The 25,471-nt window shown below is 47.1% G+C and overlaps 1 protein-coding gene across 3 annotated transcripts in view; it reads left to right on the plus strand.

Moving 5' to 3' along the window:
* DDC (dopa decarboxylase) overlaps nt 1–25,471 on the plus strand; it is a 72,961-nt gene that overhangs the window by 23,734 nt on the left and 23,756 nt on the right. For all 3 annotated transcript variants that reach the window (XM_048511788.1, XM_048511787.1, XM_048511786.1), the window contains exons 5-9: nt 340–474; nt 8,475–8,618; nt 15,854–15,920; nt 18,847–18,941; nt 24,697–24,764. In XM_048511788.1, the coding sequence (XP_048367745.1) occupies nt 340–474; nt 8,475–8,618; nt 15,854–15,920; nt 18,847–18,941; nt 24,697–24,764 (509 nt within the window). The remainder of the gene's footprint in view (nt 1–339; nt 475–8,474; nt 8,619–15,853; nt 15,921–18,846; nt 18,942–24,696; nt 24,765–25,471) is intronic.

Consider the following 25,471-nt stretch of genomic DNA (forward strand, 5'->3'; position numbering starts at 1 on the left):
TCCCCAACTAAAGCTCCACCCCCAAATCTCCAGGAGTTTCCCACTCTTAAGTGAGCAACCCTAATTTGGGGCCACATAGTTCTGGAATGGTCTAAATCAGGAGTGTCCAACTTTGGTGCCCCAGATGTTCATGGACCACGATTCCCATCAGTCCCTGCCAGCATGGCCAATTGGCTGATAGGAATCGTAGTCCATTATCATCTAGGGTGCCACAGTTGGACACCCCTGGTCTAAATCTTCAGCCTATTCTTGTCAGTGCAATGGATAAGCTTTATGTTTGGAGACATTTCCCATTGGGTGGTGGCCTCTGCTGCTGAACTTGTCTCTTCTTCACCGCAGAGCACCGCCAGCGAGGCTACCTTGGTCGCCCTCCTTGCGGCCAGAACCAAAGCACTCAATCGAGTCCAGTCAGAAAACAGAAGATTGACTCCGGGAGAAATCATGGGCCGCTTGGTGGCATATACATCTGATCAAGTGAGTACTGCTATTTGTTGGCTTATGGATTTGGAGAACAATTGTACTCATGCAGGGAAAAATATTGTGGTAACCAGCATAGCACCAGAGCCAGAAACCCACTACTACAAAAAGTAAACATGGAAGCCAGTGGTGGGATCCAAACATTTTAGTAACAGGTTCCCATGGTGGTGGGATTCAAACAGTGGCGTAGTGCCAATGGGGCTGGGCAGGGCTCGACGGGGGCATGGGCGTGCATTCCGGGGGCAGGGCATTAATAATTTCTCTGTTATTGTAAAAAACTCTTACTGTAAAAAAAAAGTTCCTAATTTCCAGTTGGTATCTTTCTGTCCATAATTTAAACTCATTATAGCAAGTCCTATCGTCTACTGCCAACAGAAACAACTACTTCTCCTCTAATTGACTGCCTGTCAAATACTTAATACTTTCAAATACTTAATTTTGTTTCTAGAAATCAAAAGAAGGATACTTTCCTTAAACAAGGAACTTGACCATATTTCTGAAACATGTTTTGAAAACAGCCCAACAGGGAGAATTATCCCGTTTTCTACCTTCGCTAACCAGCCACATAGGAAACAACAGGACTTTATGATTTTTGGACCTAATGGAATTTCTAATGGAAAAGCAGACCCAATTAGTAACCCACTCTTGGCACACACAAATAATTAGTAATCCACTCTCGGGAACTGGTGAGAACCTGCTGGATCCCACTTCTGATGGAAGCGAAGTAGCTGTGACTCCAGAGCTCCAGGCTTGGTCATGTTTGCCACCAGGTATCAGGTCCATGGAGGGAATCAAGGTAGAATATGCTTCATCTGTTTGAGTTGCTCAAAGGTGAAGGTAAAGGTATGAGACTATAAGTAGAAATAAAGTCACTGCATTAAGGGGAGCAGTCTATGGTTAAACCATGCCCCCCATTTTTGCTGCCATTTTCCCAAGTGGCTTTCAGACACCAGTGGGCAGTGGCAGGGATTGCTGGGGGGGGGGGTCTCCCACCATAACAGAAGTCCTGGGAAACTGGGTGCTGTGTTGAGTTCATTGAGGGGAGACGAGTGGGATGAAACTGTACCAATTAGAAATCGCTTCATTTCCATTATATGCATACCTTTCTATTCTATGGGGCTTTCCCCACTACAGAAGGGAGCTAAGGTCGACTCGGTTCCCTTCAGTGGAGGGCGATTCCAGGCTGTCCCCACAGCAACTGAGTTGGCCCCCTGGAACCGAGCTAAGTGGGTGGGATCATCTTGGTGCCTGTTTCGCTCCTCGATCGTGATTGGAGCTTGTGCTACGGCGGGAAACGTTCTTTTTTTTTTTACAGTTTTTACAGTTTACAGTTACATGCGCTTTCTGCCCACCACGACTCTCCCGTTCTGCGCATGCCACAAAAGCGGCTTGTGATTGGTTGAACGGATGAGGTGTCGTTTCGATGCTTCCCCACTTCGAAGCGGTATCGACCTTGTTCCGGCAGAAAAGTGTAATCCATAACTGCAACAAGGATGTCGCAGTTCTGAGGGGGGGGGGAACTGAGACAAAACAATGTTGAGCTCGGTGGCAGTGGGGATTCACTGAGGCGAACCTAGGTAGAAACCAGTTCAACTCTGTCAGTGGGGAAAGCCTCTATATCACCTGTTTATTCTTAGCTGATTCTGTATCTACCTTATGCTATTTTCCCCTCTCACACATTCTAAAAACATGAAGCAGCAAGGGTGGGCTTTCTGTTTGGCCTCCTGTTGCAGGCAAACCCCTACTCGCAGTTCCAGCATGGTACCCTTGAGAACCTGAGTAGCAGTAGGCTTGGAGATTCGGGTTCACCGAATCCCAGATTCGGTGCCTCTAGCTTTAAAAATGCGCCCCCTGCAGGCACAAACGTGAAAAAATACCAAAAAATACCAAATCAGACGGACCGAATTTTTATCCGAATATGTTATTTGTCTTATTTGGGCATACAGATATGTTTATGCCTGAATAAATCCAAATCGGAATTTTACCGAATTTCTAGGGTATTGACCAAGCCTAGTGGACAGTCTTTTAGTAATACTTTTGGCCTGGGAACTTCACTTGCCAGATAGATCGTCCTGTATGTCTAGATGTCCACGACTTTTGACCATTTTGCTTGATCTAAGTCAGTTCTCTGGGCTGACGCTGGATGGATCCATTCTTTACTCTGCATTCAATGGTCTAATTAGCTCTCCAAAAAGAGACAACATTTCAAACAACAGCATCTCCTTATAGCCTGACGTTTGTCAGTGCGATGTTACCCACAAGAAGTAGGGTTTGTTTTTGGCAAGTCTGGGCAGTCAGTAACATGTCCGTAGGCACCAGTATCATATCCAGCATTGCTTTATGTAAACTGTAAACTGTATCAAAGCAATTCTACTTCCTACAATAGGATTAGCATTTAGCAGCCGTTCTTGCTTACAAAGTCTCTGCAGGGCGGGGATCAGGAAAATTTTGAACTTAAACCAAAGCAAATGTGCCCTTGTCCTTTAACCTTTTCAACATGGAAAAATACTTAATCCTACCTGATGAAGCCCGGGACTGCAGCTTCTTCCAACAAAGCTGACATTTTATGATCTAAATGCCAGTAAAATGGCAGAAGTGATACTTTTGTTGATTATTTCTGAACTCTTTAAGTCCTCTCTCCCTGCCTCGGTTTTGCAGCATCTAATTATATGCTTTCAGGCATCCACAGCTATCTTTCCTAAATATAAATATTTTGAATTTTTGCAACAAGTATAAATCAACTGCTTAAAAGAACAGACCATTAATACAAGATTTAGGTTAACACAAGCAAGGTAATACTTTCCCCTTCATTTGAAATCAGAACAGCAAAAAAAATCTTGACCAGGGAATGGGGCTGCCAGGCTCAGCAACCAGCAGGAGACACAGGAGAGGCCTTTGGTGTGGAGTGACATCACTTCCAGGAAAAAAACCCCAGAAGTGACATTACACACTTCAAGGAATTTGCCAGTAGAGCAATTGCCTGCAGATTTTGCCGTGATTCATGGAAACTTAGTATGGGTTGTAGTGGGAGGAGGGATTGGTATACAATATGAATGAATATATCAGGGGCCCCTCAGCCTTATGGGATAGCCAGACAGTTTGAGCCTAACCTGAAGATTGGAATGGCCGCTGTAATTTACACAGCAAAGTATCTTCGAGACCGCATCACCCCATATGTTCCTGTATGGCCTCTTTGTTCAGTTGAGGCCAATCTACTGGGGGTCCCAGGCCCCTCGATGATGCGGCTGGCCTCCACACGGGCCAAGGCCTTTACGGCTCTGGCCCCAGCCTCGTGGAATGCTCTCCCTCCAACTGTCCAGGCCCTGTAGGACCTCGGTGAGTTCCGCAGGGCCTGTAAGACGGAGTTGTTCCACCGGGCCTTTGGAGGGACCAGCCGCTGATGGTGCCCCCCCTTTTCTTTCTGGCCCCTTACATCTGGGCCTCTTGGCATCTGATGGGACTCGCCGTCCCTCCCTCTTGGGTGAGGAGTTTTAAAAAATGAGACTGTCAGACGCCACCTATATTTATCCTATTTATTAGGTTTAGTCTTTCATTTTTTCTATTGCTTCTTTTAAAGGTTTTAGCCATTTTATGATTGTATTGTGACTGTATGTTGTTCACCGCTCGGAGCCCTTCGGGGATAGGGCGGTATAAAAGTCCAAAGAATGAATGAGTGAATGAATGAATGAATGAATGAATGAATGAATGAATGAATGAATAAATAAATAAAAGATTCTTGTGCAGTGGTGACAGTTGCTACCAATGCAACATTTTTTTAAAAAAAAATCTGCCTAGCGAATCAAATCTCCAATGGCCAATCGGAAGCTTTGCTGAGCAAAAGCCCCTGGTCCTTGCTTTCTAGAAAACACTTGAAAAGCACGAGGAGAAGTGTTTGGGGCACCCACGGACACAGCATCACATACCCTTGCTCTAGGGATTTCCCCATGTCTTTATGGCCTTTATCATAGACATTAGGAGAATTCCTAGATTGTCATCCGGAAATGAGGTCACATTGTCTCCAACCTCCAATCTCCTCAAGCACCTTCCTTAAAATTTCCCAGCATTCGCCAAGGCATTTGCCAATGATTAGGAAATCGTTTTTCATTTTCCTCAGGGTCAGGCATTTCCTTCTGAACATTGCTAGGCCTCATGCCACAGGATATGACAAAACAGTTAAGTAGGATTTACTATTACGGTATCGATACATGAATAATAATGTTACCGCGCTGCCTGGTAACTTTTAATAGCTCCAGACCAACCAGCTCTTGGCAGCGCAGGGGAACAGAAACAGGACCCAACACAGCGAGAATATTAAGAAATAAAAATGAGTTTATTGAGATGCTGACCTACGTGTCAGTACCTCCACACCACGGCAACTGCCACTGCCTAGCAGCTTTACAACAGCTTAAATACACTCTCTCCCGGGGAGTACAGGACAGCCTACAACCATTCATTTACAGATACATGGGAACCAATTAGAGTCCAGAGGGCTGTCCCTTCTTGAATTTCGCGGCTGAAGCCGGGCGAGGCAATGACGTAAGCACAGGTGGGAAAAACACAAAAGAGTCCTTTGGGTGCTTGGGGGCCAGGAAACGAAACCTAACGACGACGGCACCCTTATCTGCCTGCTGGTGGGATTAGGCAGATTGAGGCGCTTCTTCCGGGGTCCCTTTTGTCAGCGTCCATTCATGGTTTTAGCAAATGAAAGGGACATGCCCAGGTGGAGCAGGGGTGGATTCCTGCCTTGAGCAAAGGAGGTTCCATGCAGACACAAGTACAAAAGATAGCTACAATTCCTATCTTCTACCTAATACAGTGTGTTCCCACCTAACTTACACAGAAATAAAACATAGTTCCATCTTTATTTAGAAGCAAGATCAGAAATGGAATAAAATCACTTCTGACTCCGCTATCAATAACAAGCCACAAAAGCTTTTCTGTTGGTCCCTTTGGAGTCCCTGAATCCCCAACCACACATCTCTGAATCAACTGCACGTAGCTTCCCACTTAACCCCCTCTGCTTGGGGGTTGTAAATGCTTGATCCTCAATGAGGTATGACAGTCCTTTGTGCCTCTTGAAGGTCAGGGGATTGTTCTGTCTGCAGAAGGATTCGCCTTAAGACGTTTCTGACCTTTCAGAGCGGCCGGTTGCTGAGCTTCTTCCTGCACTAAGTTCATAGCTGGGTGACTCAGTAATCCAAAAAGGGAGGGAAAAAAATTCCAGGCTAAAGAAAAAGATCAGGTTCAACGAGGCAGCAGGCTGGCTGGGATAGTAAATGGCAAAGTGCTCAGGCATTTCCTTAATTTCTACTATTTATTTACAACGTTTACGTCCTGCCTTCTGCCCAGTCAGGGTCCCCAACGTGGCCAACAAGCATAATAAAAACACATCGTAAAAGCAATTAAAATATATACGCGTAAAACACATGACAGAAAATGAAGGCAGGAAGTAGGGAGTAGGGAGGCAGGAAGTAGGGAATGCCGGACAGAATGGTTTAGTCTTCACTTGCTGGCAGAAGACAATGTTAGAGAGGGACAGATGACCATCTCTGGAGGCCCCACTACCAGAGGTGGGATCCAGCAGGTTCTCACAGGTTCCCGAGAGTAGGTGACTAATTATTTGTGTGTGCCGAGAGGGGGTGACTAATGGGTGATTTTGCCACGTGATTTTTGCCTTAGTTACGCCCCTCCTCTCAGCAGTAGCGCGCAGAACTTGAAGCAGTCTAGCAGGAGGTGCACTGGCGCGGCGTACAGCCCGCGCCTTCGCGCGGCATTCGCTTCCTCGGGTCTGGGCATCAGCGCCAGGTACTGCGTCCTTGCCACAGCCCCGCCCAGGAATGCCCCGCCCCCGGAATGCCCGGCCACGCCCCCGTCGTGCCCCGCCCAGTCCCATTGGCGCTACGCCACAGTTTGAATCCCACCATCATGGGAACCTGTTACTAAAAATTTTTGATCCCACCACTGGTTAGAGAGGGACAGATGACCATCTCTGGAGGCCCCACTACCGATTCCATATCTTCTCAGGCAGGTGGCAGGCATGCAGGGGAGGAGAACTGACTGGCCACCCCTGCCCCACTGATGCTCTCAATCCCCATCACCTCTTCGTCTTCGTGGGTGGGAGCCTACCTGGCACTTCCTCTGCCACTGAGGTGAGATGACTGTAGGCAGGTGAGGGAGGAGGAGGGGGCGCTGCAGGCGGTGAACAGGGAAGGAGCAGAAGCCGGAATTTCCCCTGCAAGTCTCATGGGAAGCTACTTACAGGATCCCCTTCAAGTTTTCACACCTGAGTGAATTGTATGAGTAACTCTCATTTTTAGCAACACTTTAAATAGCAATTCAAAGGAGAAGAGTAGTAGTAGTAGTTTGGATTTCAACTCCACCTTTCTCTCCTGTAAAGAGTCCTGAAGGGGCTTACAAACTCCTTCCCTTTCTTCACCCCACAACAGACCCCTTGTGAGGTAGGTGAGGCTGAGAGAGTTTGGAAAGAATTGGGCTACCGAACGTCTTCGGAGAGTCTCCGAAGAAATCCATCCTAATCTTTACAATCCCCAAATGGGGGAAGAAAATTCTCCACTCAACAGGCAGAGGAGAACGATAGGAAAAGCTGGGGGAGAACTGGCCGTAAGCAGTTGCTCCAAAACCCGTCCTAACAGCAAGAAAGGGAAGGTCAGCAAAATGGAAAAGGTAGCACCATAGGAATCGCCGGATACAATGCGCTAAAAAACTAAATACTTTAAAGAGGTCCTTCAACAAATAACAGCTAACAGCTAACTATAAGAAACGAACTGTATAGAAACAACATCAGCGGGAACACAAACGAAAGCCAGTGCAAAGCGGAGTAGCGGAACAGCGGAAGAAGAGCGACGCCTGATCGCCGCAACAGACTCAATTGCAGCTGCAAAACAAAAGAGAAAGACTCCTGGCTAAGGGAGTGATGGGTAAGGGAGTGATGGGAGGCAGGCCGTCCCTGGACAGGGTCAAATCAAAGTATGTGATGCCAGAAGGAAAATAATGGATCCTAAAGAATTAGTCCCGAGCAAGCTGTCTTTTATGTGTTTTTATACTATTTTGTTTTTCTTGTGTTTTCTATTATTGTTTTATTTACATTGTAAGCTGCTTCGAATTCTGCTAGACAGAAAGGTTGCAAACTAATGTTTTAAATAAATGAAGTTAATTTCATATTGGCCTCGGCTTTGAAGCTTCGGATGCTCCAGAATTTTACTTTGTGGAGTTTCGTGCAGAGAAAGTTCTGAAAACAACAGTGATTTTGGAACACATCTTCATCCATGTCAAACAGGTCATTGATAGGCTTAATCATAGGGAAGGTTTTTAGGATTGAGATGTTCTGGCCCATGTTGAGGAGGGGAGAAAACTTGAAGGATCAGGCAGTGGCGGAGCTACAAGGGGAAGGGGTGTGTGCCGTGCGCCGGGTGCATGCCTGGGGGCACAGAAAATCACCCCCAGGCTCCTCCCCCTTTCCCCCCCGTGGCACCCCCACCCCCCTTCCCACACTTACCTTAGTTCCTTTCCTTTTTCTAGAACTTTTTCAGGCTGCAAAAGGCCTGTTCGCAGTAAAAACAGCCTGAGGAACTACAGTTCCCAGGAGACCTTGGGGCTCACAAGGTCTCCTGGGAAGTATAGTTCCCATCAGGCCGTTTTTACTGTGAACAGGCCTTTTGCAGCCTGAAAAAGTTCTAGAAAAAGGAAAGGAACTAAGGTAAGTGTGGGAAGGGGGGAAGCAGGGAAGCAGGGAAGGGGGGGGCGCCACGGGGGGGCCATGGAGGTGGGCGGAAAATATAGAATGCGTACCGGGCGCAGTTTGGCCCAGCTACGCCTCTGGGATCAGGCAAGTGGGAGAGCATTTCCCATGATGATAGACCAAGAACTGGTACAGTTAATAGACTGCGAGGGCCACGATTTCACTGCATTCAAAGAAAAGCAGGATGGTTTCCAGAAGATGGCTTTTTTAGGATGACATTCCTCCTGTCCGTTTGCAGGCTCATTTTTCAGTGGAAAAGGCCGGATTAATTGCCGGAGTGAAGATTAAAGCGGTACCCACTGATGACAAGTTTGCTGTACGTGGATCAGCTCTAAGAAAAGTTCTGGATCAAGACAAAGCTGCTGGTCTTATCCCGTTCTTTGTAAGTACTGACTGCCTTAGGATGTTGGCCGTTCTACAATGAAATCTTCCCTGCATCTTTAAAAGCCCAATATTTGGGTAGGTTCCTTTTCTTTCTTTCTTTCTTTCTTTCTTTCTTTCTTTCTTTCTTTCTTTCTTTCTTTCTTTCTTTCTTTCTTTCTTTCTTTCTTTCTTTCTTTCTTTCCTTCCTTCCTTCCTTCCTTCCTTCCTTCCTTCCTTCCTTCCTTCCTTCCTTCCTTCCTTCCTTCCTTCCTTCCTTCCTTCCTTCCTTCCTTCCTTCCTTCCTTCCTTCCTTCCTTCCTTCCTTCCTTCCTTCCTTTATTTATAATTGCTTTTATATACCGCCCCTCCCCCGAAGGTCTCTGGACAACACAATAAAACAACAATTACATTAAAACCCCATTAAAACAGCAAATTAACAATTATCCAGATCAGAAACGTGGTGTGGGATGTGGGGAGTATAAACCTTATGGTCTTGCACCAGTTCATGAGCTGAAACTCGCCTCCCATATAGTTTTAACCCCGAAAAAGAAAAAAAGACAGGCAAATGGCCTGTCTTTTTCCCTTTCCCAGACATCATTCACAGCACTGACTAGCAAATCGTGCAGCCTTGATTGGCAAATCATGCAGGGGGGATGGTGAAATCCCTTCCCTCGTGCTACGTGTTCTCTTGAACTGGGCCCCCATGCATTTTAGAAAACCCCAAGAAGATCCGCTCATTTTGCTGAGGGCAGGAAAATTCTCAGAACCTTTGTGGTCGTGTTGTGTACTGCTTTTGCCAATTGCAGCGGGGGAGAGCAACGGCTGGGTTGGCCAGAGCCAAGGGTAAAATGTAGTGACAACTCAAAAGGGTAGTTTTTAAAAAAAATTCTGTCCACTCCACCCTTGGCCTTGTGTGATCTACTCAATGGCTTTCCTTGCATCAGGCTGGAGTTGACACAGTCCTGTGATTTGTACCCAGTCTTCTCCGTTGTTTACAGAAATGTGTCAGCTCAGATTAAGGAAGGTAACATCATTCCTTCCGTTTAATGGCTCGGAGTACTAATTCTGCAGCATGCTGATTTGTCTGTCTTGCATGGATTTAGGAGGATAAAGACTTCTGCTGTGTTGTTCCGGCAAGTTTGGAAAGGGTAAAGAAAAAAGCCCACTGGTTAGAATTGTGGCTAAAACTGCTGCCAATTCCTTACAAGCGGTCTTTTCTTTTTACCCTTTCTGAACTTGCCAAAATCGCAGAGCAGAAGTCTTTATCCTTGTAAAGTCTCTTGAAAGACTGGATCGAGGCAGCCCTTATTGAAGATGGGCGTTCAATTAAATGCAGCCGCTTGTAGCGTTCGGCAGCCATTTTAAGCCCTTAAAAGTTATTTTGGTTTTAGCAGGGGAGGTGGCTTAACTCGCTCACACGAAAACCAGTGAGGCTTGGGAGGGCTGAGTTTAACACGGATCGTGTCCTTGGTTTTTGAAATGGACAATAGCTGTTCTATTCTATTCTGAGAAGCAAACAGGCTTAACAGCATGGAATTAAGCAATACATACAAATCTTGCTTATGGTAAACGCTAAGATAAATATGACACGGGGGATCTGTGTTATTTAACCTTAGAAAGATGGCACCGGTGGGCTGGGGCCATGACGGCACACAGAGATTTTTAAAAAAAATCTTCCCCCGTAGTATTCTCCTGATTATAACTGGTCTCCCCTCCCTCTGTTCTTGGCCTGCATATGGGAGAAAAAAAGACAGGTATCTTTCACAACGGGGTTGAGCTAATTAGCAGCTCTATCTATTGTCTGTACTCCCCGGGACAATGGGGTCAATTGGTCCTAGATTATATCAGTGATACCTTGAATGGTTTATGCAGAGGTGCTTCCTAAAGTCTCTGCCTTAAGTCTTCAAATTTGGCTGAGGCTTGAGTGAATCAGGAAAGGATCTTGTTGTTAGGGAGATCATATCTGAGAGGTGGGGAAAATGCAGGGAAGCGGCAATTGTTTGGAGAAATGTTTTCTCAAGAGCACAGCATCAGGGGCTTCCAAAAAACAGCCTAGTGAGGTGTGGTGTTCAGGAGTTCTACAGATTCCATTATGTTAACGGAGTACTCTGGCAGGGTGGGATAATTAAAGATGCATGTCCTTGTTATGAGGCATCCAGATTGTATCACTGGAGTAACTCATAGATCTAATCTCTGCAAACAGACTGTTTTGCCTTAGGCTTGCTTTCAGCTTGGACACTCTGCTATCCACCCATACAAACGTGGAAACTGGCATTTTGTAGCACACAGTATGAGAAATAATATGAAATCCAATATTTCATAAGGCAGGGGATAAAGGCCATGCTAACATCTATTTTCTTCCTTCTCCACCTCACTCAGGAGTTCTAGCTCTTTTCTGGCCAGGCTTTTATAACAGCTGCATGATGCACAGAAATGTTACACGGTCATCTTTTCTCAGCATAGAGAACCAATTATGAATGGGGACGATATACCCAGGGTGGGGGCGGAGCTGCACCCAGGGCTTGCACGCACCCTGTGCCCCCGCCCCCACTGCGGCGCGCACCCAGGGTATTGTGCCCCCCGGTCCCGATGGCGCTATGCTACTGGCTCAGGGTCCTTCTCAGAAGAAGTCCTATGTCAAGGGGGGTGGGGTGAGGGTTGTTTACAGATTCCAAATTCCCAAAGTTCTTTTTCCAGCATGTTTCGGGGTCAGGTAATAAGACCTGAAGCACCATGTTAGTGAAAGAGATCATATGCGTGAATGTTTATAATGCAAAAGCTACGGAATAGTGGCCTGTAGCCAACCATGCTCTGTTCCGAAGACTTAAGGGCTTTCTCAAGAGTGGAGTGGTGGTGGTTTCTACCAATCCCTCCTCCCGCTAAAACCCACACTAAGTCCACTGAAATTTTATTTCAGGAGGTTAGCAGTTCAGAACTGGGAGGGAGAATTGTTGGGAATTGCTGCTCCCTCTTAAGAAAACGTAGATCTTCTGAATTTGTGGTTGGATAAGTCTCACTATGAATTAATGTAAAGGTGCAGACATGAGGAGGATCTGTGACGTTCTTCCCCCTCGTAGGTTCTTTCCTGTAATTTTCCTCTTCCTTTATTTTAAAAAGCCAGGATGGGCTTTGAAGTATAGTGGTTAGAGTGACAAAGTAGGATCTGGGAGAGCTGGATGGAAATCCCCACATTATATGGAGTAACCTTGGGTCAGTCACATGCTCTCAGCCTAAACTACCTCACAGGGTGGATGTGAGAATAAACTAGGGAAGGGACAACTATATCTGCTGCTTTGAGATTTCTTGGAGGAAGAGAGGGATAAACATGCACTATATCGATAAATATCCCATGCTTTTCCTCAGAGGAAACTTGTGCTGACAGACATCTGTCGAGTTACTCAACCGGAGAGGTACACCGTTCCTGACTTGTGGAGCTTTAACTGTTGAATGCGTTTCAACAAGCATTTGACACTTGTCCATCAAAAGTCTCATTTCATTAAAACTACTGAATGAAATAAGTACACTTATTATATTTGCTCTCTTGGTTTTCTGCACTGACGTGGGATCTGAGTTGGCTACTCCACTCTCGGAAATTCCTGGAGATTTGGGGCGCTGCCTGTGGAGGAAGAAATTTGGGGAAGGACTTCATCTAGAATGGGGTGGCCAACCTATGGTGCTCCAGTTGTTCATGGACTACAATTCCCATCAGCCCCTGCCAGTTGTTCATGGACTACAATTCTCATCAGCCCCTGCCAGTTGTTCATGGACTACCATTCCCATCAGCCCCTGCCAGTTGTTCATGGACTACCATCCCCATCAGCCCCTGCCAGTTGTTCATGGACTACCATTCCCATCAGCCCCTGCCAGTTGTTCATGGACTACAATTCCCATCAACCCTTGCCAGTTGTTCATGGACTACAATTCCCATCAGCCCCTGCCAGTTGCCCATGGACTACAATTCCCATCAGCCCCTTGCCAGTTGTTCATGGACTACAATTCCCATCAGCCCCTGCCAGTTGCCCATGGACTACAATTCCCATCAGCCCCTGCCAGTTGCCCATGGACTACAATTCCCATCAGCCCCTGCCAGTTGCTCATGGACTACAATTCCCATCAGCCCCTGCCAGCATACCACAGAGTTTGCCCTCAGAAGCTGTCATGTTCTCCAGGGAAACTGATTTCTGCAGTCTGGAGATCTGTTGTAACTCTGGAAGATCTCCAGGTCTTACCTGGAAATTGGCAACTCTAGCTGGGATCCAGCTGTGCCTCCTGTTCCCGAGGATGGGCCTCCACAGACCTGCGGGCCCAGCCTTGTGTTTGGGCAAGTGCCGCTTTCTACCTGATGCAGACGTCCGACTCTTTTGCATCCAGAACCAGACCGGCAGAAGCGCAGCCGCTGTCTGAGGTGGATCTTGCTGTGGGGCCTCGTCTGGGCTGTCAGCTCCATTTGCAAGAGGCCGCCTGTCCCTGCTCCAAATGTGATTACCCAGTTCTAATATGGCTGCAAATTGGGTTAGAGTTATTGGCCAGACCTGGCAAAACATAAGACGGACACCTCCCCTCCCCTTTTCCCAAAGGCCAACAGATGCTCCCAGCTGAAATGGCTTTTGGGAATTGATCAGGGGGGCCACTTAGACGCTTACAGGATGGGATATAGCAGAACTTCATCACGTACGCGTGGCTCTCATTCAAGGGTACAAGGTGATAAGGAAAGGCCTTTGCCCTCTGACTTTTAAAAAAGATTCTTTATAGTAGGATGCTGCTTTCATTTGGATGTTACCTTCCCTGCTAAAATTGGTGTCTGTGTTGGTCCAGCTGCAAGAACCATGTAGCGGAGTATTTGTGCAGAGGGGGCACCATTAAGTTTGTGCATGTAACCTATTATCAGAGGTGAGATCCAGCAGGTTCTCACAGGTTCCCGAGAGTAGGTTACTAATTATGTGTGTGTGCCGAGAGGGGGTGACTAATTGGTGGTTTTGCCACGTGATTTTTGCCTTAGTTACACCCCTCCTCTCAGCAGTAGCGCGCAGAACTTGAAGCAGTCTAGCAGGAGGTGCACCGGTGTGCGTGGCAGCCTGCGCCTGCGTGCATTCGTTTCCCGCCCAAGGATCGGTGCAGCGGCTGCGCCCTTGCCACAGCCCCACCCAGGAATGCCCCGCCCCCGGAATGCCCGCCCCCGCCTCCGTTGTGCCCCGCCCAGCTCCATTGACGCTATGCCACAGTTTGAATCCCACCACCATGGGAACCTGTTACTAAAATTTTTGGATCCCACCACTGCCTATTATGCTAATTAAAAGTAACAATCCATACATTGTGGTCTACACAGGCTGTGTCTGGATTCGCCTCTCTTGTTTGGTAAGGTGGCTTTCCTCAGTTCTCAGTCATGGGTTGTCTGGTCGCATGTGCAAAAATTGAGGGAGAATTTATTTATTTTATTTTATTTCTATACCACCCTTACTATAAATTCAGTTTTAAAGCTACATACTCCCCAGGGGAGAGGAAGGGAAAGGAGCTTGTAAGCCACCTTGAGTCTCCTTACTGGAAAAGTGGGATATACATCCAAACTCCTCCTCCTCCTCTTCCTCTCCTTCTTCTATCAGTTAAGGTGGCAAAAAGTCCCATTTCAAAAGAGCTCAGAATCTTCAAAAAGAGGAAGGATTATTTATGTATGTATGTATGTATGTATGTATGTATGTATGTATGTATGTATGTATGTATGTATGTATGTATGTATGTATGTATGTATGTATGTATGTATGTATGTATTTATTTATATTTTTATACCGCCCCATCCCCGAGGAGCTCCGGGTGGTGTACAGCATAAAATCTCAATACAGTTATAAATATAATTTCTAAAACCTTTAAAAACAGCAGTAAGAATAATAAGAGGCGTCCAACAAAACCCTATTTTTAAATCCTCCCCAAGAGGGAGGGACGGCGAGTCCCATTAGATGAAAAAGTCCCATTAGATGAAAAAGGATGAGAAAAGGAAATTTACCATCTGATGAAGGTGGTGGTGGCAAGGCAGGGCGGGGGGCGGGTCGGGATGGGTCGGGGGGGCAGGGATGGTAACCGCAACTGCCTCAACTATATTCCTGGTGGAACAGCTCCACATTACAGGCCCTATAAAACTACATTAGATCCCGCAGGACCCTGGTCTCATTGGACAGAGCAGGGTGCAGCTCCCCCTCGCTCCGCCCCCTCGCTGGAGCTTCCAGAGCAAGCCAAAGAGTAGTCCTGTGCAGAGCGAGCTGCAATAATCCAGCCTAGAAGTGTCTGTTGCATGGATTACTGGGGCCAAGTCAACTTGAGATAGAATCCACAGATCATATTGGACCAAAAGACAGAGCAAATAACCCAGACACGCAACTATAACATGGGAACCAGCTTTCCTCACAATCAATGGGTGTGTGGAATGTGTTCAGTGGACTGTGGGAATTGATCCAGCAGATCTCCCGTTTTTCATGTTGCTCATGTTACTTCACAACAATTAGTTAAAAGAGGGCGTTTCCCACTCACAGGGATCCCCCCTATGCCGCGCGCTGCTCTCAACGCGCGGCATCCCTGGAGAGCAGCGCCAGGCGTCCCCCAGACGCTTCTGGCAGCTGGCTGAGCTCATCAAAAGGCGCCTATTTTTCTCCAGCGCCTTTCAGGGATGCCTTGTGCGCTGAGAGGGGCTGCCCAGCAGCTAGCGGATCAGGCCGGCTGCAGCTGTAAATGGCCCTGTTGTTGAAGGGGAGTGCAGGGGGGGACCCTGCAGCCTACTTTGAGGAGGGAAGTAGCGGGGCTTAAGGTAAGTGGGGAAAGGCCCAGAGACCCTGACTTTGATGGCCCAGGTTAGCTTGTTATCATCAGATCTTGGAACTTCAGAAATGTCAGCCCATGGTTAGTACTTGAATGGGGGATAACCGAGGAAGTCCAGTGTTACAGTGCAGAGGCAGGCAAAGGCAGAGACAACCTCTGTTCATCTCTTGTCTTGAAAACCACATGGAGTTGCTACAAGTCAACTGCAACTTGACGGCACTTTCCCTCACCCCCAGTTGGAAGGGAGCTTCTCTGATTTGATCTGAATTATCCCCAATCTGAATTGGAAGGCGTCCAGGAAATGGCTGCCTGCAATTGATTCACACGGGTTGTCCATGCAGTTAATGGGGGCCAGTTTTGTGCTGTCCAGAAGTAGGCTACAAAAAGCACACTGGCTCTTATTTAATCGGGTTTATTGTTTCATTTCTGCTTGTGTTTTTGGCTCTACAGTTTTGTGCAACACTGGGAACCACGACGTGCTGCTCTTTCGATAAACTTCTGGAACTGGGCCCGATTTGTAAGTCTGTTGACTTTGTCTCTGAGTTGAGTATCTGTTGCCAGGCGTGCTGGGGAACAGCCGACCTTCTGTTTCCAAGGGAGGCCATAGGGTCTTGTCTTGGCATCATTTCAATGGGGAGCACAGACTTCCTGGGGGCGAAATACACTAGTGTAGTTGCCACAAGGACATTTTCGGTCTGAAGGGAATGGCCGATTCTCCAGCCTGCACTGTCTCATTCAGGTAAGTGTGTGGGGGTGGGGGGTGGAAAATACAGAGTGGCCACCGGGCGCAGTGTGGCCCAGGTATGCCTCTGGGCAACTTCGTAGGTAGATAGTCTGTTTCCCGTATTTGCATGCTTTTCCCTGCAAATATTGGTCATTCCAGGTAGAGCGGTTGTCACAGGCATCTATTGAACACTAGCTGTGGTGTGAGTGCAAGCAAACATAATAATCCCCTGTTTCAAGGCCTAGATGGCCCATTCTCTCCTTGTCATCCCTCCCTCCCTCCCTCCCTCCCTCCCTCCCTCCCTCCCTCCCTCCCTCCCTCCCTCCCTCCCTCCATCCATCCATCCATCCATCCATCCATCCATCCATCCATCCATCCATCCATCCATCCATCCATCCATCCATCCATCCATCCATCCATCCATCCATCCATCTATCTATCTATCTATCTGGTTTATATACCGCCCTCCCCTGGAGGGCTCAGGGTGGTGAACAACATGTAAAATAGAGCACATATATCAGATTAAAATCCGTTAAATATCGATTAATACAGGCTCTAAAAAAAAAAACCCCACCCCATTAAAATGCAGCATTATTAAGATCAACACAAAAGATGGCACCTACTATCAATTCCCTTAAAAACCAAAGGGAAGGGGCGGCAGGATCCACTTGATGTTATAAGGAGGGGGGGCCCATCAGCGGCTAGTCTCCCCAAAGGCCCGGCGGAACAGCTCAGTCTTACAGGCCCTGCGGAACTCATTAAGATCCTGCAGGGCCGGGACAGCTGGCGGAAGAGCGTTCCACCAGGCGGGGCCAGAGCTGTAAAGGCCCTGGCCCGGGTGGAGGCCAGCCGCATCATTGTTCCTTTCTTCCAGCCTCTAAAAAAGAAGCTGAGGATGCTGTCCTTGCAGTTTCCCACCTTTTGGCGAATATTTCACGTTACATTTAATAAAATATGGCTTTTTGAAGGCTGTGGGCTCCCCCTTTATAACACAAGAGGGCACGGATAGTTGTTTTTAACTGGGAGGGGGCTTCACAGTGTTCTATCCCTCCTTTTGGCTACACGCAGATTGGATTTTTAACCACTGTCTTTGAATTAATTCTTAACACTGGAATGATAGAACTGGAAGGGACCATCCCGTCCCACCCCCTGCCGTTCAGGAACACACAATCAAAGCTCTTCTGGCAGATGACCATCCAGTCTCTGTTTAAAAACCTCCAAAGAAGGAGACTCCACCACCCTCAGAGACAGTACACATCACTGTCAAACAACTTCTGCTGTGAGGATGTTCTTCCTAATGTTGAGATGGAATCTCTTTCCTTGCCGTTTGAATCCATTACTCGTTGTCCTAGTCTCTGGAGCAGCAGGAAACAAGTTTGCTCCCTCTTCAACATGCGATTCTTTCAAATATTTAAATATTGCTATCATGACACCCCTTAACCTTCTCTTCTTCGGACTAAATATACCCAGCTCCCTGTCTCTCTTCATAGGGCACGGATTCCAGACCTTTTACCTTTTTGGTCGCCTTCCTTTGGACACGCCCTAGCTTGTCAATATATTTCTTGAATTTTGGTGCCCAAAACTAGGCACAGGTGAGGTCTGACCTATGTAGAACAGACAGTGGTGTATCTACCTAAGGACAAGGGGTATCCCTTGTCCCCGGGCGCCACTTTTCTGGTCACGTGGGGGGCGCAAAATCGGCCCCCACGTGACCAATGTAGAACAGACAGTGGTGTATCTACCTAAGGACAAGGGGTATCCCTTGTCCCTGGGCGCCACTTTTCTGGTCACGTGGGGGGTGCAAAATCGGCCCCCACGTGACCAGGAAGTCCTGCTGCCTCGTTTTTATGTGTCAGTCGAGGCACGCAAAAACGACAACTTCCTGCTGCCTCCAAGTGCCCTCAACCCCACCCTGAACTTCCCTCTCCCTTCCTCCCCTCCCGCTGGCTGGGCTCCCAGCTGGCAGCCTGCAGTCTCTTCCTACCACCCCTCCGGGCAGGCCAGAAGAGTCTGCAGTCCCGGCCTCGGAGACCTGCTTTTATAAGCACTGAGGCCGGGGGTGGGGCTTGGGGAGCAGGAAGGGGTGGGACTTCCAATTGGCCATGCTGGCAGGGGCTGATGGGATTTGTAGTCCATGAACATCTGGAGGGCCGCAGGTTGCAGACCCCTGTTCTGGAACCTTTGGAATTCTGACACAGGGTGGTGGGCGCAACTGCAAAATGGCTGCTGCAGGAGGCGGAGCCAAACACAAAATGTTAGCCAGCAAGTCTCATGTATAAAACCAATAGTAACTGTTCAATAGTTATGGCAGAAGCTCTACTTAACAGGTCACCTTTTTAAATGATCACATGGTTTTAAAATATTTTCCTTCTTATCCTCTACTTACCTCCAGCCATACACCTCTAGTCAATACCCAGTTGCTTCTTAACATTTCGGATTAGCCAGAGTGGGATGCAGTGCAAAGGGGTTTTGGGTTTTTTTTAAAAAGAAAAAACAGAGGCTCATTCCACACATGCAGAATAATGCACTTTCAAACTGCTTTCAGTGCTCTTTGTAGCTGTGCGGAATGGCAAAATCCACTTGCAAACAGTTGTGAAAGTGGATTGAAAACGCATTATTTTGCGTGTGCAGAAGGGGCCTGATATTCTGCAAACAGCAGCTATTTCTGCATTACTGATAAGTCTGTCAAGTACTGTTCACAGCATTTTTCCTTTTATAGGTAACACTGAAAATATGTGGATGCACATTGACGCCGCCTACGCTGGGAGTTCCTTCGTCTGTCCCGAATTCCGCTACCTTCTCAACGGAGTGGAAGTGAGTGTGGTCCTCTGAAATCAAAATGAAATCCTTGGGTGTTTAGTTCTTCCCTGAATTCCGACAGAGGTGGAAGGATAGAAAGAGAGAAGCACTGATAAGATTCCTTTCTGTTATGCTTGTAGAGATGTTCTAAAAAACACCAAAACACAAAGCCAGAGACCTTCAAAAGCAACTGGAAATGAATGTCAGCCAGGCACGAGCTAATCGAACTGCATGAGCAGTTGCCTATGCGATTGTAAACACGATCGCTAATGCAACAGCAATGCACCTGTAAACGAACTCTGCCCAAACACATGGACAAAATATATACCCCACTAGACAGCCACTCCACGCTGTGTCATGGAGAGACGCATGCCTTGGAAGACGCCAGCTATAGATGCGGGTGAAACATTGGGAGCAAAAATGATGGCAACACAACCAGTGGTGGGATCCAAAAAATTTAGTAACAGGTTCCCATGGTGGTGGGATTCAAACAGTGGCGTAGCGCCAATGGGACTGGGCGGGGCACGATGGGGGCGTGGCCAGGCATTCCGGGGGCGGGGCATTAATAATTTCTCTTACTGTAAAAAACTCTTACTGTAAAAAAAAGTTCCTAATTTCCAGCTGGTATCTTTCTGTCCATAATTTAAACTCAGTATAGCAAGTCCTATCGTCTACTGCCAACAGAAACAACTACTTCTCCTCTAATTGACTGCCTGTCAAATACTTAATACTTTCAAATACTTAATTTTGTTTCTAGAAATCAAAAGAAGGAGACTTTCCTTAAACAAGGACCTTTACCATATTTCTAAAACATGTTTTGAAAACAGCCCAACAGGGAGAATTATCCCGTTTTCTACCTTCGCTAACCAGCCACATAGGAAACAACAGGACTTTATGATTTTTGGACCTAATGGAATTGCTAACGGAAAAGCGGACCCAATTAGTAACCCCCTCTCGTCACACACACATAATTAGTAATCCACTCTCGGGAACTGGTGAGAACCTGCTGGATCCCACCTCTGAACAAAACCCAGAAAACCACAATAGCCAGCACCTGGAATAGTTCTCTTCTCTTGCATTTTATCCATAAAGCCACTCTATGAGGTAGGTTAGGCTGAGAGTGTGTGAAGCTCAAAGCTGCCCAGCTGGCTTCCACCGCACAAGTGGCGAGTATGCAACTGAACTGGGTCGCTTTTGCAATTTCTGAAAATACATACAGAAGTTGCGGTACAGAGCGCTGGAACATGAGGCTTCTGAGAGGCTGCTGGACTCGAATCTAACCATTCTGTTGGAGACCCTCTGAAATTGCTTTTAACAACTATCATAGTGATTATTATAGTGCAGTGATCGCGGACATCTGGATGCAGTCTGAGAACAACCAAAACAGCATCAAGGTGTAATGAAACAGCAGGAAAGACTGATTCCCTTCTTTGGATGCATATGTAAATAAATCTTTCTTTCTTTTTTTGCCTGCACTGATTTTGAAAATCAAGTAACCGCATTTAAAAAAAAAATAGTTCAAAAAAACTTTGTTATAGAACGAGGGGGTGATATTCTATCTAACCTGTTATGCGCAATGGATTAAAAATATTCTGTTGACTTTCTTTTTCCAATATGTCGAGCAGCTTGTTGCTCGCTCGCTCGCTCGCTCAGATAATGGCAGCACAATTTCCTGACTCTCCCTCCAGATTGCCCGAATAAACTCCTTGTCTTCCATGTCAGGAGAGAGGAAATATTACTGTTTGTCGAAGGCCAAAGCCGAAAGAGGGCCCGAGGGTGGGGAGCTGATAAAGAAAACGCAGGGAGAAAAAGCCCCAACTAATAAAAGCATCCCCCTTTCTCATTTTTTATCAGCAAACAAAGCGTTGCTGCAATTTCCTGTGTGGGTTTTATTGGATCGTGAAGGAAATGAATCAGACACCCACCGTTGTGGTCTAGCATCGTTTAGCATAGCAACCATTCAACAGGTTCTGAATAGGAGTCTTACCTTAGCCATATGGGTTTTTTTCCACTTCTCTGAATTCAGTGGGGGTTTTTTTTCCACAATAGAACTTTGCAGGGAAGCCGATGCAGTTGGATCGCATTGGGGAAAAAATGGAAAGTCTGGTATTCCAGAGCCATTGCTTCTTCAGGTATTTTCAGTAATTGCCGAACCTACCCAAGTCAGTTACAAACTTGAAAATTGCTTTAACCTATGGGTGGTGTTAGAAAGCACCTGTTGGCAGGAAAAACAAATGGAGAAAACCAGTGTAATATAGTGATTAAGAGTGCTGGACCAGTATCTGAGAGCCTGCCTATAGTAGTAGTAGTAGTAGTAGTAGTAGTAGTAGTAGTAGTAGTAGTAGTAGTAGTAGTAGAAGAAGAAGAAGAAGAAGAAGAAGAAGAAGAAGAAGAGGAGGAGGAGGAGGAGGAGGAGGAGGAGGAGGAGGAGTTTGGATTTATATCCCCCCTTTCTCTCCTGCAGGAGACTCAAAGGGGCTTACAATCTCCTTGCCCTTCCCCCCTCACAACAAACACCCTGTGAGGTAGGTGGGGCTGAGAGAGCTCCGAGAAGCTGTGACTAGCCCAAGGTCACCCAGCTGGCGTGTGTGGGAGTGTACAGGCTAATCTGAATTCCCCAGATAAGCCTCCACAGCTCAGGTAGAAGAGCTGGGAATCAAACCCGGTTCCTCCAGATTAGTTACACGAGCTCTTAACCTCCTACGCCACTGCTGCTCTAGTAAGAAACAGTTGGGGGTCAGTGTAACATGAAGATAAACACTAACACAATTACACAATGTGGCTTGCAGTAAAATGGCTGAATTACTTAAAGCAGGGGTGTCCAACTCTGGTGCTTCAAATATTCATGGACTACAATTCCTATCAGCCCCTCCTGGCATGGTTGATTGGGGCTGATGGGAATAGTAGTCCATGAATATCTGAAGCGCCAGAGTTGGACACCCATGACTTAAAGGAATTGCTTTAGGAACAGAGAGTGTCCCTTGAAAATTCAAAATACAGAGCAACTCTAGTAAGACACGAAGGTCTGATATTGGGTGATGCTCTTAACTGTACACATCGATCTTAAGTAAGAAGAAGCGCATAAACTCTATTCACAAAGTGAATGTGGATCTGAGAACTTCAACAAAGTGTAAAAAGATTTAAGACCACTGAGCCTAGTCAGCACCCAGGTAGAAACCTGACCTCGCCGATGCTTCCAGGACTTGTGGTTTGATTCTCTCAAATTAGAATTGATACGAGGTTTCACTCTGTCCCTTAGCCATCCTGTCGCTCAAAGGGAACAAAACTTTACAGTCTCATTCCAGCCTGCAGCCTGCATGCTCCCCTCTCGGCTGCCACGTAACTGTCCTACCCCAGTGGCGTAGCGCCAAGGGGATGGGGCATGTGACACAGCAGGCGTGTGCCAATGCAGGGGGCATGGTGGGGGCGTTCCTGGGTGTTCCAGGGTGGGGCAAGGGTGGGCAGGGGCGTGGCAGGGACGTAGGGCACACGCATGCCCCGGGCACAGGGCCCTCGCTCCAGCCCTGTCCTACCCAATTGGGCTGTAAGCCACACAGTGTAATTAAGTTAGTGTTTGTCTGGTATTTGGGGGACCTGGGTTCAAAACCCCCACTCTTGTCATGGAAGCTCACCGGATAATCCTGGACCATCCTCAACTCTCAGTCTGACCTACCTAATAGGGTTTTTGTGAGGATAAAATGGAAGCCAGGAGAACAAGGAGATCCACTTTGGGTCCCCATTAGGAACAAAGGTGGGGTACAAATTAAATAATAATGATGAAAGTCAAGAACAGGCATTGATTGAAGTGAAGAACAGATGTTTACTGAAAGCCCAGAGTACCAAATAGGAATATAGGAAAAAATGCGACTAAAACAAGGACTGAAAGCTGGCAATACAAAACTTTGCACGGCCAGTTTTTGGAGAAGATTAAGGACAAGGTGGACAATGAAAAGACCTGGCTGTGGTTAACAACGGGAACTCTGAAAAAGGAAACGGAATCACTGATTTTAGCTGCTCAAGAGCAGGCCATTAGGACAAAGATGATCAAGGCCAGAATCGAAAAATCCTCAGATGATGCAAAGTGAAGATTTTGCAAGAAAGCCGACAAAACTGTCGATCATGTACTCAGCTGCTGCAAAAAGATCGCCCAAACTGAGTACAGAGGCACAACTCAGATGATCCACTGGAATTTATGCAGGAATTACAACATTAGCACAACTAAAAACTGGTGGGAACATTGTCCAGAGAAAGTCACAGAGGGTCAATATCTTGTGGGACTGTTGAACGCAAATGGACAATGTGTTGGGACATAATACACTGGACATCACAGTGATCGGGGATAAGGAAGTGACCATCATCGACATATCAATACCTGGGGACAGCAGGATCGATGAAAAAGAACACGAGAGGGTCACTAAGTATCATGATTTGAAAATTGAGATTCAGAAACTATGGCTCATTCCGCACATGCAGAATAATGCACTTTCAAACTGCTTTCAGTGCTCTTTAAAGCTGTGCGGAATGGCAAAATCCACTTGCAAACAGTTGTGAAAGTGATTTGAAAACGCATTATTTTGCGTGTGCGGAAGGGACCTATGGCACAAACCAGCTGAGGTCGTCCCAGAGGAAATCAGCTCCCTGGGCACTATTCTGAAAACACCTGAGCAGCTGCACTTGAAACATCTTCAAATCGACAGAATCAACATCTGTCAGATTCAGAAGGCAGCCCTGCTGGGATCCACACGAATGCTACGCCGATACTTTACAACATCCCAGGCCTCTGGGTGAGGCTCGAATTGTAATGAAAGGTCAATGACCAGCTAAAGAACTGGCGGCTGGGATATTAAATAACAACAACAACAATAATACAGACTGCTTGCCATGGTGACACTCAAGGGAATTGGTGACACTGTGCCTCTGATAGGCAATCCAAATGCAAAAAAAAAAACCCTTCCGTGGTTGCTTCAACATGCGCAATGTGCTCTGTTTCAGCTCCCAAACTCCTTTATTTTTTCCCTTTGAGCAGCCGATTCTCATAGTGTATGACAAAATGTGTTTGTAGTCCCACTCAGTTTCAAAAGCCATGCCCTCTGCAGAACAATGACAGGCAGGCTGGCTGGTGTTCAAAACATGCACGTTCCAACTCCTGGGCTCACAGAGCAAGCTGAACAGCCCTTTAGACTAAGGTGACCAGCCGTCCCGCTTTTGACAGGACAGTCACGCTTTTCGGCAACACGTCCCGCGTCCCGTGGGGGTTTTAAATTTTCCCGATTACTAGGCAGTGCGCCAGCGGGAGTGCGCACGCGGCCGCAGGAGCACACTGCCTTTTGCGGTGCTCCCCGGTTTCCTGCCCTGTCACAGGGCAGGAAACCAGGGAGCGCTGCAAAAGGCAGTGCGCTCCTGTGGCCACGTGCGCCTCCCGCGCTGCCGCACTGCCTTCTGGGGCGCTTCCCTGTTTCCCGACCGGGGAGCGCTGCAAAAGGCAGTGTGCTCCTGTGGCCAAGTCTGCGCGCGCGCCCCGCGTTACAAAATTAAAAATCTGGTCACCTTACTTTAGACCCTAGCCCAAAATATTAATCCAGATCTATTCTGTGAGGATGGGCATTTTGACGCTGAATTTTAGCAACATACGTTTGTAATGCTTAAAGGAAGAACTAACGTTTGGTCAGTATTAACTTTTGTGAGGCAATGTACACATATTTAAGCAAGAATGTCGCTTTCCTACTGCAAAATGTGTAATTAAAAAAAAAAACTCTCTCTAATCTTTCAGTTTGCAGATTCATTTAACTTCAACCCACACAAATGGCTTCTGGTGAACTTTGACTGTTCTACCATGTGGTAAGTAGGCATGGAAGCTAGTCAGTAAACACCCTGCACAACACAACCACGGCCTCCATCATCTTTTTGCAGAAAGTGTGTGTTTAGGAGGAGGTTTAGAGCCAAGATTCTGGTAATATTATATAGGAGTGTCTTGTAGCCCAAGTTTTATTAGAACAGAAACACATTTGAGGGGGAAAGTGCCCCTCAAATAAAAGATACTATTAAGTTTTTTTCTGTTTAAAATTTGCTATTTGGAGGAGGAAGTTGAAATGTTTGTGTGAGGTCTACAGAAGTGGGCCCTTCAGTTGTATACATGTGTCTGTATAGAATTGTGACCTGCCATAAGAGCTTTGGTCGACTAGGGCCATCTCTGCTAGGGGCGGGCAATTATTTTTTCCATGGGGCCGCATAAGAAACAGAAAATATTGTGGAGGGCCGGGCCAAAAGGCAGGGGGGCGAGGCGCTTTTGAAAGCCCCGTAGAAGCCAGCAGCCAAGGCAACCGGCTTCTGCGGGGCTTTCAAAGACGCCTTGCTCCCCAGCACGGCAGGGGGGCCAGTCAGGGTCATCCGGTGGGCCGGATGTGGCCTGTGGGCCGTATAATGCCCAGGTCTGTGCTAGAGGGACATGAAGTATCAAATGGCTCCGGGAACATGCACCGGGCCCGGGTTGCACTCACTGGCTCCGGGTGGTAGACTTGGGTGCTGTCGCCAGCACTGGGTGGTAG

This window comes from Sphaerodactylus townsendi, linkage group LG11 (genome assembly GCF_021028975.2).
Source record: "Sphaerodactylus townsendi isolate TG3544 linkage group LG11, MPM_Stown_v2.3, whole genome shotgun sequence".
Taxonomy (NCBI): Eukaryota; Metazoa; Chordata; class Lepidosauria; order Squamata; family Sphaerodactylidae; genus Sphaerodactylus; species Sphaerodactylus townsendi.